Source organism: Rana temporaria, chromosome 9 (genome assembly GCF_905171775.1).
Source record: "Rana temporaria chromosome 9, aRanTem1.1, whole genome shotgun sequence".
Taxonomy (NCBI): domain Eukaryota; kingdom Metazoa; phylum Chordata; class Amphibia; order Anura; family Ranidae; genus Rana; species Rana temporaria.
The window spans coordinates 94,972,157-94,987,299 of NC_053497.1; the positions used below are offsets into that span (position 1 = coordinate 94,972,157).

The 15,143-nt window shown below is 46.2% G+C and overlaps 1 protein-coding gene across 1 annotated transcript in view; it reads right to left on the reverse strand.

Annotated features, from left to right (window-relative positions):
* The window catches only part of SH2D1A (SH2 domain containing 1A), a 31,072-nt gene extending 17,944 nt beyond the window's left edge, over positions 1–13,128 (reverse strand). Inside the window, exon 1 of the mRNA XM_040325148.1 lies at positions 12,641–13,128. Coding sequence (XP_040181082.1) covers positions 12,641–12,777 — 137 coding nt within the window. The 5' untranslated portion in view covers positions 12,778–13,128. The remainder of the gene's footprint in view (positions 1–12,640) is intronic.
* Positions 13,129–15,143: the final 2,015 nt, after the last annotated feature.

The following is a 15,143-nucleotide window of genomic DNA, read 5'->3' on the forward strand; positions in this document are numbered from 1 at the left end:
TAATGTCTGGTCCCTGCAATATGGATGAAAATCATTAAAAAAAATAGCATGGGTTTCCCCCAACTCCCCCCAGGTCATTACAAGCCCCTTTGGCCCTATATACTTTGAACAGCAGTATATAGGTGGTGCAAACAAGACAGGGACTGTAGGTTTGTTGTTAAGTAGAATCTGTTTGTAATTGTGAACTGGTACTTTTTTAAAGTGTAGCTCCAGCCATAAAATCTATTTTTTAAGCTTTTCTGAAAACATAGAGAAGGGTTATCAACCCTGTAACATTTGTTTTGCTGTCTGTGTGCATCTGTTCAGAAGATTGCAATTCACTTTCTGTCCCAATGACAAATGATTTTTTGAAAAAAAAATTTTTTTAGTGGAACAAGGATTGGTGATAAAGCATCAGTGGACAGGAGACACCTCTTATAGAAGATAATTTCCCTTCCTAGGGGTAGATTTCCTCTCACTTCCTGTTGTCTCCTTCCGTTTGCAAGTAGGAGTCGTTTGTAAGTTGGATGTTTGAAAGTAGGGGCCTGCTGTATATACTCTGCAGAAATTTGGGCCCTAGGTGTTGGTGTTGCCACAACACTGTACGCCCTCAGTCTTGGTGGGCTCTGGAACGCCCTGTTGTGTGAACTATTATATCAAGAACTGTAATTACATGCCATTGTTGAACAGTGGTAGAAAAATTGGGCCTTTGGTGCTGGTGCCACAACACTGTAAGTCCTCACAGTTACTCTTGGTGGGCGCAGGAATGGGCCCTGCTGTGAAATATTAGATCAAGAATTGTAATTACATGCCCCTGTTGAAAAGGGGCAGAAAAATTGGGCCTTTGTTGGTGGTGGTGGTGCCACAACTCTGTAAGCCCTCACAGTTACTCTTGGTGGGCACAGGAATGGGCCCTGCTGTGAAATATTAGATCAAGAATTGTAATTACATGCCCCTGTTGAACAGGGGCAGAGAAATTGGGCCTTAGCCACTGATGCCGGTGCCCAGAACCAAAAATGTTCTTGCAAGCTATCAGCATGATCGTTGAGGAGGAAAATGATAGTCACTCAGCATAACAGGATAGTCACTCAGCGTCAGCATAGGCAGTCTTGAAGGGATCTGACATTTAAAAAAAAATTATTCAGTTACATCAGCATCAGGTGCTTGGTAGCTGGTGGTGATCCAAACCTGAATCATTTTTATGAAGGTCAGTCGATCGACCGAGTCGGTGGAGAGGCGCACCCTGTGATCGGTTACAAAGCCTCCAATTGCATACTGTGCAAGTTCTCGCCAGTGATCCATCCTCAAGACCCAGTAAGCCAGAGGATTATCCGTGGGAAAGGTGTCCAAGTCTGATTTTGCCCCTAGGTATTCCCGCACCATGTAAAACAGACGCTGGCGATGGTTGCTGGAACCGGTCATGCCTTGGGGCTGCGGACTAAAAAATTGTCTGAACGCATCGCTCAGACGGCCATCTTTTCCACCGCTCCTTCTGTGACTGACCGAAGCCTCAGCAACACGTTGTCCAGGACCAGGATTTTGTAACCTCCCAGTATCTGGGAACGCGTTGCACAGACCTTTCTGCAAGGCCTCCCGAAGATGTTTCATCTTCTGCTCCCTCTGTGCCGGCAAGTTAAGGTCCGCAACCTTACTCTTGTAACATGGATCAAGGAGGGTTGCCAGCCAGTAATGATCCCTCTCCTTGATAGCATTAATATGAGGATCCTTCCGCAGGCTTTGCAGGATCAGGGAGGCCATACAACGTAGGTTTGCTGAGGCATTCGGTGCGGAGTCCTCTGGGTCACTGAGGACGACATGATCCGCAGCCACCTCATCCCAGCCATGTACAAGTCCATGGGTTCCTTGGGACTGTAATTGATCCCTTGAAGACTGCTGCTGATGCTGAGTGCTAGACTCCACCTCCATGCTGACACAATCCTCCTCCTCCTCCTCCTCATCCTCTTCCTGTGTTATGGGCGGGCAAGCAGGAACACTGTCTGGATAAAGGGGGCCTTGAGAGGTAAGGAAGTCCTCCTCTTCCTCCCTCTGTTCTGCCTCAAGGGCCCTGTTCATTATTCCATGCAGCGTGTGATCCAACAAGTGAATAAGAGGGACAGTCTCACTGATGCATGCACTGTCACTGCTCGCCATCCTCGTGGCCTCCTCAAATGGTGACAGGACAGTGCATGCATCCCTGATCATGGCCCACTGATGTGGGGAAAAAAACAAGCTCCCCTGACCCTGTCCTGCTGCCATATTGGCACAGATACTCATTGATGGCCCTCTGCTGCGTGTGCAGCAGCTGCAGCATGGACAACGTAGCGTTCCACCTGGTGGGCATGTCACAGATTAGGCGGTTCTTGGGCAGGTTGTATTCCTTTTTGGAGGTCTGCCAGCCGAGCACTGGCATTATATGACCGTCCTGGCCTGCTTCAGGACATCCTGTAAGCCCAGGTACCTGCCCAAGAACCACTGCACCACCAAGTTAAGGACGTGAGCAAAACCGGGCACATGGGTCAGTTGTCCCTGTCGCAGGGCGGAGAGGAGGTTGGTGCCATTGTTGCAAACCACCATTCCTGGCTTAAGCTCAGGGCCGTCTTAATAGCATCATGGGCCCCTGGGCAAAGTAATGCTCTGGGGCCCCTACAATGGAGGCAACGCAGGTAAACAGACATCAAATATCTAGGAGGCGGACAAATGGAGCTTGCCCTTTTGGGTGGAGCTCCACATTAACTACATGAACAATCATTCTGCACAGCAAAGAAACAGTGGGAAAATACTACATACTGACAAAGCTGTCCTGTGCATATAATATATCTGCTAGACTGATGCCTCCCCAGCACTCTGACCCCTCTACACCCCAGATATCCCCCCAGCACCATTGGGCCCCCAATTTCTGGGCAGCGTGGGCTCAAGGACCAGCTACTTTGGTAAAAAGTGCAGGGGCCCCCCATGTAGCTGGGGCCCTGGGCAGTGCCCAGGTGTGCCCACTCATTAAGACAACCCTGCTTAAGCTGGCGTGGCGTCAACCACCTTTGAGCCTGACACTGCAGAGCTGACAGAACCTCTTGGCCAGTGTGGCTCCTGTCCCCGAAGCACACCAGCTCAAGCACTGCATGGCATCTCTTTGCCTGCGTATCTGCTTAGCCCCTTGAACGCCTACGGAGAACCGCTGGTTTCAAGAACACATCAGCACAGGAAGGGGCCACAGAGAAAGAAGAAGAGGAGGGGGTGGAGGAGAGAGGTGTGTCACAACCAGTAGTAGCATTTTGGGGGCGTGGTGGCGGAACAACCTCCAAAACTACTGTACCTTGTCCTGCGTCCTTCCCAGCTGCCAGCAGAGTCACCCAATGCACCGTGAAAGATAGGTAACATCCCTGTCCATGCCTGCTGGACCATGAGTCAGCGGTAATATGCACCTTACCACTGACCGCCCTGTCCAGCGAGGCATGGACATTGCCTTGCACATGCCGGTAGAGAGCGGTATCGCCTTCCATGAGAAAAAGTGGCATTTGGGAACTTGCCACTGAGGTACCGCACATTCCACAAACTCACGGACAGGGGCAGAATCTACCAACTGAAAAGGCAGCATTTGAAGTGCTAGCAATTTAGCTAAGCTAGCATTCAACCGCTGGGCGAGTACTTCTTTCGGTGCTGCAGCAGCTGGGGCAGGGAAATTTGTCTGCTACCATCAGTAGATTTCCCGCATGTACTACTAGGTTGTGACACACCTATTTCTACACTATCCGTGCAGGCTTCAGAGAGGACTGAGGGTCTAGTGGGGTTGGAGCTCCCAGCTGATGAGGGGCAAGGGGAGGTCCGCTTTGTTCTTTTGTGTGGGTCTTTCAGGTATGCTTGCCAATGAACTGCATGGCAGGTCGACATATGTCTGGTCAAGCATGTGGTGGCCAAGCAGGTAATGTTTTGGCCACGCGAGATACGCTTGAGACATATGTTGCAAATAGCAGCGGTGCGATCTGATGCACTCGTCTCAAAAAAGGCCCACACCAAAGAACTTTTGGAATAACGCTGAGAGACAGCAGCGCCCTGCACATGCGTAGCTCTGCGTTGTGATGCAGTCGGTGTGCTGCCCTTAAGCTGGCCCCTGGAGGGCATCCTGCCTCGTTGGAGATGTGCCTCCTCCTCTCTCCTATCAGGCACCCACGTAGAGTCAGTGACCTCATCATCCCCTCCCTCATCATCACTGTAGAAACCTGGCAGTATGCTGCAGCTGGGGAAACATGACTGCCAGATTGCTGTCCTTCTTGGGCACCCCCTCTCTCTGGGCTCACGTTACTGCCTTCCTCTAGCTGTGTACCATCATCGGAGCCTTGTAGCATGTACCCAACACTATGGTCAAACAGTTGGTGGGGCTAGGGAAGGAGTGACTGATGCCATTGAGCAGAGGGAAGAGGCCGCCTTGGCAGCTGCTTTGCCAGACAAAGTACCCTGAGCCTGGGTAAGAGAGGATGAGGAGGATGAGGACGGCTTGGTCATCCACTCTACCAAGTCCTTCGGCATGTTGCGGCTCAACATGGCCAGCTGCCAAAAAAAAGGACGAGCGTGTCCCACGGCCACGTGCTGATGTGGATGCACTGTGTCCATGACCAGCACTGTTGCCTCTAGATGCAGAGCCTGCTTGCCCTCTTTTATCGGCTTGTGACTCTCTGCCTCTCCTTGTTGTCCTTCTAGACATACTAATGGCCTGCACACTGCAGAGGACACAGGCAGTACATACTACGTAGCTTTAGGTGCACACTACAGAGGACACAGGCTGTACACACCATGTAGCTTTAGGTGCACACTACAGAGGACACATGCAGTACACACCACGTAGCTTTAGGTGCACACTGCAGAGGACACAGGCAGTACACACCATGTAGCTTTAGGTGAAAACTGAAGAGGACACGGGCAGTACACACCACGTAGCTTTTAGGTGCACACTGCAGAGGACACAGGCAGTACACCACGTGAGAATACTGCAGCTAGCACAATCACCTGCCTGCCAGTAAATTAGGAAGAGCAGATCTAGCTAAACTATACAGTGTAGAAATATATATACAACACCAGGGATGCATATATATCCTCTACACACTGTGGCCCGGATTCAGAAAGGAGATACGACGGCGTATCTCCGGATACGCCGTTGTAACTCTCAGTCTCAGTGTTGTCGTATCTATGCGACTAATTCATAGAATCAGTTACGCATAGATATCCCTAAGATCCGACCGGCGTAAGTGTCTTACACCATCGTATATTAGGCTGCATATTTACGCTGGCCGCTAGGTGGCGCTTCCGTATATTTACGCGATGAATATGCTAATTAGGTAGATACGCCGATTCAGAAACGTACGTCCGCCCAGGGCATTTTTTTACGTCATTTACGTTAGGCTTTTTCCGGCGTAAAGTTACCACTGCTATATGAGGGGTATCCTATGTTAAGTATGGACGTCGTTCCAGCGTCGAGTTTTGAAAATTTTACGTCGTTTGCGTAAGTCGTTCGCAAATAGGGCTGTACGTAAGTTACGTTCACGTCTAAAGCAATGACGATTTGCGGCGTAATTTCGAGCATGCGCACTGGGATTCTTTCACAAATGGCGCATGCGCCGTTCTTAAAAAACGTAAAATACGCGGGGTCACCATTCATTTAAAAAAAACACGCCCACATCATCCCCATTTGAATTAGGCGGGCTTACGCCGGACCACAGACGTTACGCCACCGTAACTTAGGGCGCAAGTTCTTTCTAAATACGGAACTTGCGCCCTATTTTCCGGTAAGTGTGGGGAGTGTACTAAACCCCCTGAGCCATAATTGGCCAAAGCCACCCTGGCTTTGGCCAATTATGGCTCTCCGTTTTTTGCAAGCTGTGATTGGCCAAGCATGTGGGTCATAGTGCATGCTTGGCCAATCATCAGCCAGCAATGCACTGCGATGCCGCAGTGAATTATGGGCCGTGACACGCCACTCGAATTTGGCGTGAACGGCCCGTAACGTTCGTATTTCGACAAACGGTCGAACATACGATGTCGAGTCGAATGTGAGTTTGACTCGAACACAAAGCTCATCCTTACTTGTCAACAATCATTGGCAATAACTGGCCTGTGCAGGAAAACTGTGTCAGTTGTAAAACGTTTAAAAGCATTGTACAGTTCATGAGTAAATCTATGTATTGCCTACTCATGGTCTGTAATGGTTAAAAGCTTGGGTAAATTGTGTAGTCACCTATAAACCATCTTTGGTCAACCTCAGTTTAAAACTAGTCCTTTTTTTAATATGTCACACACTCTAAGGCCTCGTACACACGGCCGAGGAACTCGACGTGCCAAACACATCGAGTTCCTCGGCCAGTTCAGCACTGAAGCCGCCGAGGACTCCCATAGAACAACGAGGAAATAGAGAACATGTTCTCTATTTCCTCGCCGAGCTCCTCGTCGGCTTCCTCGGCCGAAAGTGTACACACGGCCGGGTTTTTTTCGGCAGAATTCAGCCAGAAACTTGGTCGGAAGCTGAATTCTGCCGAGGAAACTGGTCGTGTGTACGGGGCCTGACAGCAATGAGGAACCACCAAATCAAAATGCACAAACTGAGGCACAGTGACAAACTTAGAAACATAAGTTTCTCTTTCAGTGGAACTTTTAAACTGTAAAAAAAAATACATAGAGTATTTCAGGTCAGATTAAAATCCTGACAATACTAACACAATGGGGGTCATTTACTAAAGGCAAATCCACTTTGCACTGCAAGTGCAAACTACAACTGCAAAGTGCACTTGAAATTGCACTGAAAGTGCACTTGGAAGTGCAGTCGCTGTAGATCCGAGGGGGACTTGCAAGGAAAATAAAAAAACAGCATTTAAGCTTGCACATGATTGGATGATAAAATCAGCAGAGCTTCCCCTCATTTAAGATCTACCCCACAGATTTACAGCTGCTGCACTTCCAAGTGCACTTTCAGTGCAATCTCAAGTGCACTTGTAGTTTGCACTTATAGTGCAAAGTGGATTTTTCTTTAGTAAATAACCCCCAATGTATTATGTTCATTATAACAGATCCAAAGTAATAGCTGACTTGCATGTACAGGTTTGCATCAAGTGACAATGTATGGGTTGATTTACTTAAAGGAGTTATTTTGAAATGTGATGGTTTATTCAGTTTAGCGTGTAGCTAAGATTACGATAGTGTTCAAAAATGATTGCTGTAACTGAAGGGTCCACAGCAATCTGGCAGACCCTTTTTTTCGATCATTTCCCAGATTTATGTAACCAAACAATCACATCTTGGATGTAAATTGGTCACAAGTGTTTTTTGATTGCATTAAAGTATTCTTGATGGATTCCATTTAATTGTTGATTGTTTGGTTGTTCAAATCCAGAAATCCGGATTTTCATGGAGTTTGAAATACTTGTTGGAAGCTAATGAAAAGTTTTAATATTGATAAATATATTGGCAGCAGTTTTCTAGCAATTTCACTATTTTTTAACCACTGTTTGGTCACAAAAAAAAACAAGGGAATAAAAAAAAGCCTTTTTTAGTTTAAGGTATTATGGAAAAAAGTTATTTTTCTGTCAGGCTTTTATTTCTGTCCGTTGCCCCATTTTGGAAATGTTCCCTCACTTCCTGTCCCTGTGAAACTCATACTAAAAATAGAATAACTTGGTTGTCACTGGGACAGGAAGTGTAAGTTTAACCCTTTCTTTTTCTACTAAAAATGTGTTTCCGATGGAGAATGTTCTCAATTTTTCCTTTCCTGACAGAAGGTGAAGGGCAATCTCCCCACTAGGAGCACTGATAGCAAAAAAAAACTTGTGGGGGCTTAACATTATGTCTGGTCCTGGGCTTTAAAGAATTTTACCACCAATGTATAGTATGTACAGGCAGTCCCAGAGTTACGAACATCCTACTTACAAATAGGAATGAGCCCGCGGTTTGAGACGAGCGTAAGTTTGACTCGAACATCGGGTGTTCGTTTGTTTTATAACGAACCGAACATATGGGGCATTCGTGGGAGGTGCTAGCGCCGTGAAACGCCCCATAATGCACTGCGAGATGGCAGTGCATTTGAGTCTGATTGGCCAAAGCATGCACCTGACCTGCATGCTTTGGCCAACCACAGCGCACTCTGCTGAGAGAGACATAATTGGCCAAAGGCAGGGTGCCTTTGGCCAATCATGGCTCAGGGGGATTAAGTCCACGCCCCTCACTATATAAGGCTGCTTACATAGCAGCCGTGTATAGTGTGTGGACGGAGATAGTTTGAGCTAGATTAGGCAGGTTAGTTAGTGTCAGTGTATTTGATATATATATATACAGCCTAGTATATATTTATATATACATATATACTCTGCATTTAGCGTAGACAATATATTCAGTTGTAGCGCCTGGCTACTTTCATAGCAGGTGCTGCTGTAAATTTAGAGGGGGTCAGAGAGTTGGTTGCCTCTGACCATGTTTATTTGGCTAAATTTAAGGGCCTCTGCTCTAGCTCTGACTGTACTGTGTGCCCATGCTTGTTGTCTGGGGACTCTCACCCCCCCCCCCCCAGACAACAGGTGGCAGCAGTAAGGTCAGGGTTGTGTGGATGTTTCTCCTCGGCAGCCAATCAGGAGGGTTGATCGCCTCGCTGTGCATGCTGGGGAGAGGTATTTAGGGGGCAGACGCCATTGGTTCAGGTCGTCGTTCCCGCGCCATCCGCCTGGGCAGTCGTCCCACCGCCCCCGTGTGTGGCCCTCCTGGGTGTGTGTGTTGCAGTGTTCCTAGCTCCGGGGCCACGTTGGTCCGGAGCATTAATCTACCTCGCAGACTCAGTAGGCAGACTGAGTCTGCATCTTGCAAGTGGTTGCAAGTGGTCCTGGGCAGTCCGTCCCCAGGGAGGAAGCCGATCAATGGAGAGCCTGTTTGGTGAATACCGAGCATGAGGCTGGTGTCTCAGGAAGGCCTACATCGAAGGACACTTTGTATCTGAGAGGCTGAATGATGGTCACCTATCAGTTCCTGACATAACTAAAGCTGTCTGAAGGAGATCCAGGTGCTGAATCCAGTTAAGAAGGATTTTGGACCGAAACTATCTCCACCTTTTTGAGGGTCTGTTGCAGAGGCTTCACCCTAAAGTTTCCGAGTGACACTTTGGCTGCTGGGCTGGTGAGAGAGGCCTATCCGGGTGTGCTATGCCCACTCTGGCTAGAGTGACGGAGAAAGTTGTCATTGGAAGCAAGACTGTTTCCAGTAACCAGTTAACCCTGAATCCGCCATCTTCCATTTCTTCTATCCCTTCACCTTTATAAAAGTATTTCCAAAAGCCTTGCTGTTCATCAGTCCACTGTACGACAAATTGTCTATAAATGGAGAAAGTTCAGCACTGCTACCACTCTCCCTAGGAGCGGCCGTCATGTAAAGATGACTGCAAGAGCACAGCGCAGACTGCTCAATTAGGTGAAGAAGAATCCTAGAGTGTCAGCTAAAGACTTACAAAAGTCTCTGGCATATACCAACATCCCTGTTAGCGAATCTACAATACGTAAAACACTAAACAAGAATGGATTTCAGGGGAGGATACCACAGAGGAAGCCACTGCTGCCAAAAAAAACATTGCTGCATGTTTACAGCTTGCACAAGAGCACCTGGATGTTCCACAGCAGTACTGGCAAAATATTCTGTGGACAGATGAAACCAAAGTTGAGTTGTTTGGAAGAAACACACAACACTATGTGTGGAAAAAAAGAGGCACAGCACACCAACATCAAAACCTCATCCCAACTGTGAAGTATGGTGTTGGGGGCATCATGGTTTGGGTCTGCATTGCTGCGTCAGGGCCTGGATGGATTTCAATCATCAAAGGAAAAATGAATTCCCAAGTTTATCAAGACATTTTGCAGGAGAACCTAAGGCCATCTGTCCACCAGCTGAAGCTCAACAGAAGATGACAGGACAACGACCCAAAGCATAGAAGTAAATCAACAACAGAATGGCCTAAACAGAAGAAAATACGCCTTCTGGAGTGGCCCAGTCAGAGTCCTGACCTCAATCCGATTGAGATGTTGTGGCGTGACCTCAAGAAAGCGATTCACACCAGACGTCCCAAGAATATTGCTGAACTGAAACAGTTCTGTAAAGAGGAGTGGTCAAGAATTACTCCTGACCATTGTGCACGTCTGATCTGCAACTACAGGAAACGTTTGGTTGAAGTTATTGCTGCCAAAGGAGGTTCAACCAGTTATTAAAGTGGAGGTTCCCCCTAAAAAAAAATTCTAACAATACATTCAGAAGACTGATTACACTGTGGGTATGCTGGGTTTTTTTTTTTTTTTCGTACATACCTCGTTATCGCCGTTTCATCCCTCGGCTTCCGGGTATGATTCTTGCTGGACTGGGCGTTCCTAGTTGATTGACGTTCCTCCGACCGGCGCATACTGCGCGTCACGACTTTCCGACAGAAGCCGAACGTCATTGCACAGGCGCCGTATAGAGTCGGCTCTATACGAAGCCTGCGTAGCAACGTTCGGCTTCTTTCGGAAAGTCGTGACGTCAAGTATGCGTCGGTCGGAGGAACGTCAATCAACTAGGAACGCCCAGACCCAAAAGAATTATACCCGGAAGCCGAGGGATGAAACGGCGATAACGAGGTATGTACGGGAAAAAAAAACCCCAGCATACCCGCAGTGTAATCAGTCTTCTGAATGTATTGTTAGAAATTTTTTTTAGGGGGAACCTCCACTTTAAATTCAAGGGTTCACATACTTTTTACACCTGCACTGTGAATGTTTACATGGTGTGTTCAATAAAAACATGGTAACATTTAATTATGTGTGTGTTTTTAGTTTAAGCAGACTGTGATTGTCTATTGTTGTGACTTAGATGAAGATCAGATCACATTTTATGACCAATTTGTGCAGGAATCCATATCATTCTAAAAGGGTTCACATAGTTTTTATTGCAACTATATATGTTCCCTAACCAAGTATGGACAGTGTGATTTAAAGTAAATGTATCCATATACCATTGAATGCAGACAACTTTCTGAATAATGTGGGAGACAAAAGAAGAAGTCGCATGGCATAGCTATTTTCTGATTTATAGAGACAGTTACAGGTTTTCATGATAAAAAAAAAATCTTTTCCTGCCTATTATGGTTAATTTACATGGCCTTTGAGGCCTGTATACTGTGAGCGGACCATTTTTTTCAGCATTTCTGGACTCCGAATGATGCAAGCAGGCAGGCATTTATTCAAGTCAATAAAAATACAGCACAGACACAACTACTTGTCACTCTGGGGTAGATTTACTAAATCTGGTGCAGCTGTGCATGGTAGCCAATCGGCTTCTAACAGCATAGCGCATGAAGCTTGAATTCACTGGTCCTACTTATAATTTCACTAGTCTTGATTTCTAGACAGACTGGTCAATGTGCAGTCATCCGCTTCTTTATATATTATTGCATAGGGGTGAGTAAACCTGATCTACAAATGTGGACTGTGTTGCAAGTTGCAGTTGGCAACCTTGAATGGTGATGAATCTATATATTTTTTTCAATTCACTGTCCAGTTAAGTGAGGTGACCTGACCTCATTTAAGTATAACTTGTCATGGACAAAATTGCTCCATGAGCTAAGTGTGTTTTTCAATCATTTTAATCCTATTTACTTAAATGTTAAAACCTAAAAAATAATGGTATCCACATATAAATGCAAATGATTTATTGCTATGGATATTTACAACATTTTTGGAATCCTATATGACGCACAAAGATCAGATTTAAACACAATATCCAGTTGAATGGTTGTTTGTAGTTGTGACCTAATTCAGGTTCACTCTTGTCCAAAGATCACCTTCCAAAAGTATCAATGTATTTTTATACAAATGACAATGGATATAAAGTGTTTAAAATAAAAAGCATCCAACATTCCAGCCCCTTCACTGCCTCAGCAGAATTGGTCCCAGTGGAGAACTATCCTATATCCAGACAGGGAAGAAAGGGTAAGGTTAAATCTCTGGAGAAGGTTCTTGTGCCTCGTGCACACGGCCGGACTTTCCGAGAAAAAAGTCAGACAGGCTTTTTTTCTCAAAAAGTCCGGCCGTGTGTAGCCTCCATCGGACTTTTTTTGTCAGAAGTCCGACAGGCCTCAGGCCCCGTACACACGACCGAGTTTCTCGGCAGAATTCAGCCAGAAACTCGATCGGAGCTGTATTCTGCCGAGAAACCCGGGCGGGTGTACACTTTTGGCCGAGGAAGCCGACGAGGATCTCGGCGAGGAAATAGAGAACATGTTCTCCATTTCCTCGTTGTTCAATGTGAAATTTCGGCTCGCCGAGATCCTTGGCGGCTTCACAAGGAACTCGACGAGCAAAACTATGTGTTTTGCCCGTCGATTTCCTCGGACGTGTGTACGAGGCCTCAGATAGAGAACTTGTTCTCTTGCTTTCCGACGGACTCACGGCGGACTTTTGCACGGTCAGAAATCCGACCGTGTGTACAAGGCATTAGAGTTGGATCTAAACAATAGGAAAACTGGAGAACTTTGCACACACCATACTTGTCATCCCTAGGTAAAGCAAAATGATTACTATGTTGAAGATTTTTTTACTTTAAGTGATTAGTCATTTAGATTACATTTGGAGAAATGTATAACTATAAAGAACACATGGCTGTCCATTAAATGAGTACTTACAGGACGCACAGACAATACACATTAGGCACAGTCTCACTGTCACGTAGCAGATAACTCCCATCCTTTTCAGCTTCGCTCAAGAGCTTCTCTCCGATCTCACGACTAATCTTCCCATGATAAACTGACACAGTATCCATTTCTACACAGACCAAGGAAGAGTATTTTTGCTGCTGAGTGAATATAGAGAAAGGTTAATTGAACTCCTCAAGCATATAGACACACAATATAGTGCAGACTGATGCAGGATTTCACACCTAGTAGTGTCAAAAATGACATAAAGCCCCTCCCACACACCAGTTTCAGTGTGAAACAGATCATTACTTAATCTAAGATACAGTATAGGAACACTATGCCAGACATTCTAAAAATAGCAATATTTCCATCCCATTTAGCACATTGTGGAAATAAACACGAGGGTACGGTGTATATGTGTGCTCGGGTAAATCTCTATATAGTATAGTTCTCAAAAATGTGTTGTTCTTAGAAGCATTGGCAGCTCTCTTATTTATTTTAGTACATGTTTCCATTAAGCAGTGCTTTCCTAAATGTTCCTTGTGTATAGTACATTCACGCTGATGCATGTTTTGGAATAATTAAATGCATCTCATAAATACAATTATGATCATCCCCTTCTTCTACAGTCCCCAAATTATCTCCTGATAGAACAGAGCTTTGGGGACACTCTGCACATGCTCAGTTTGGTGTGTATCGCTAGAGAGTTTCTTCTTTTTTTGGAGGGGGGGGGTGCATGTGATTAGCACAGGGACAATCGGCACTGTCCAGACAGAAAGTCAGGGGTCTTGCAGCCTTATAGGACAATAAGAGGAGAATTATGACTCCTCCTACAAGCTTTAACCAGTTCTCGGCTGGACACTAATAGAAGTCACAAGACTGCTATACACTGCTAATTATAAAAGGTATTTAGCAGTTTATATTTACTACCATAATTGCATTTCCATGTTCTGTGTACTGTGGGAGACCATATACAGTATAGTGAATGTAGGGTCCTGGGTTTAGTAACACTTTAATATATGTTCTGTCATCCAATCAGTGGCGGTTGGTGCTCAACATTTTTAGGGGGGCGCAAACAAACTGAAAAACTCAGAAAAATACTGATGCAAAAACATCAAATGCAGTCTCTGTGCTCCATCAATTGGAGCTACTGTGCCCCATCAATTGCAGCCTCCGGCGGAGAGCTGTGTGATGGGTAGCGCAGGACAGGGGATGGCTCCTGTGTCTTCCGTGCGTCTCTTCTTTGCTTCTGCTAGCTGGCCAATGGGATCGCCTGTGCCTTCAGCCAATCAGGTTACCGGTATTTGAGCCGCGCCTCCTGATTGTCGGAGAGGCGGTTTAGTGTTAGAAAAGCAAATAATATTAATTTGCTTTTCTAACTCGCCTGGGTCGACTGTGAACGCAATGCTCTATGCTCCAAGTCCACCTTTTTTAAGCCTATTAGAGCCTATGACTCTAATCAGGTGCTTCAAAAAAACACCCCTGCTGTGGGAATTCAGGCGCCTGGCATTCGAAAAGGAGCCAGGCGCCTGAATAGGGGGTGGCAACGGCGGCCATGGATATATTCATGCAATGCAATGCATGAATCTATCCATTTGTCACATAGGGGATGGCGTGACAGAGGGGCACAAGGGCCAAGAGTCAGGCAGCATTGGCCAGCTCAATAGAAAGTGGCCGAGATTCGGCCCGTGTGTATTGCAGTCGGTCCAACATAAACTGACCTTCTGACGAAAGGGGCATGACAGAAAAAGGTATGCCGATCAGCTCCAGTAACTAGCTACTAGATTTCTTTTACAAGCAGCAGGAGGGATTTTCCCCCTTCCGTGACTTGCTCGGGCTCTTGTCCCACTGGAAGACCCGATAGACCAGCTGGCGCGTCCGCCAGATGGTTGGACAGTCAAACAAAGCCCGGATTGGTTTCGATTGGCTATGGTCAGACGAGACCAACATTTTACTTTTTGGCCTAAAAGCAAAATGCTATGGTTGAAAACGTACACTGCACATCACCCTAAATACACCATCCCCAACGTGAAACATGGTGGTGGTGGCATCATGTTGTGGGGATACTTTTCTTCAGCAGTGACAGGGAAGCTGGTCAGAGTTGAAGGGAAGATGAATGCAGCCAAATACAGGGCAATCTTGGAAGAAAACCTGTTAGAGTCTGCAAAAGACTTGAGGCTGGGGCAGAGGTTCACCTTCAAGCAGGACAACAACCCTAAACATACAGCCAGAGCTACAATGGAATGGTTTAGATCAAAGCATATTCATGTGTTAGAATGGCCCAGTCAAAGCCCAGACCTAAATCCCATTGAGAATCTGTGTCAAGACTTGCAAATTGCTGTTCACAGACGTTCTCCATCCAATCGGACAGAGTTTGAGCTATTTTGCAAAGAAGAATAGGCAAAAATGTCACTCTTTAAATGTGCAAAGCTGGTAGAGATATACCCAAAAATACTTTCAGCTGTAATTGCAGCGAAAGGTGGTTCTACAA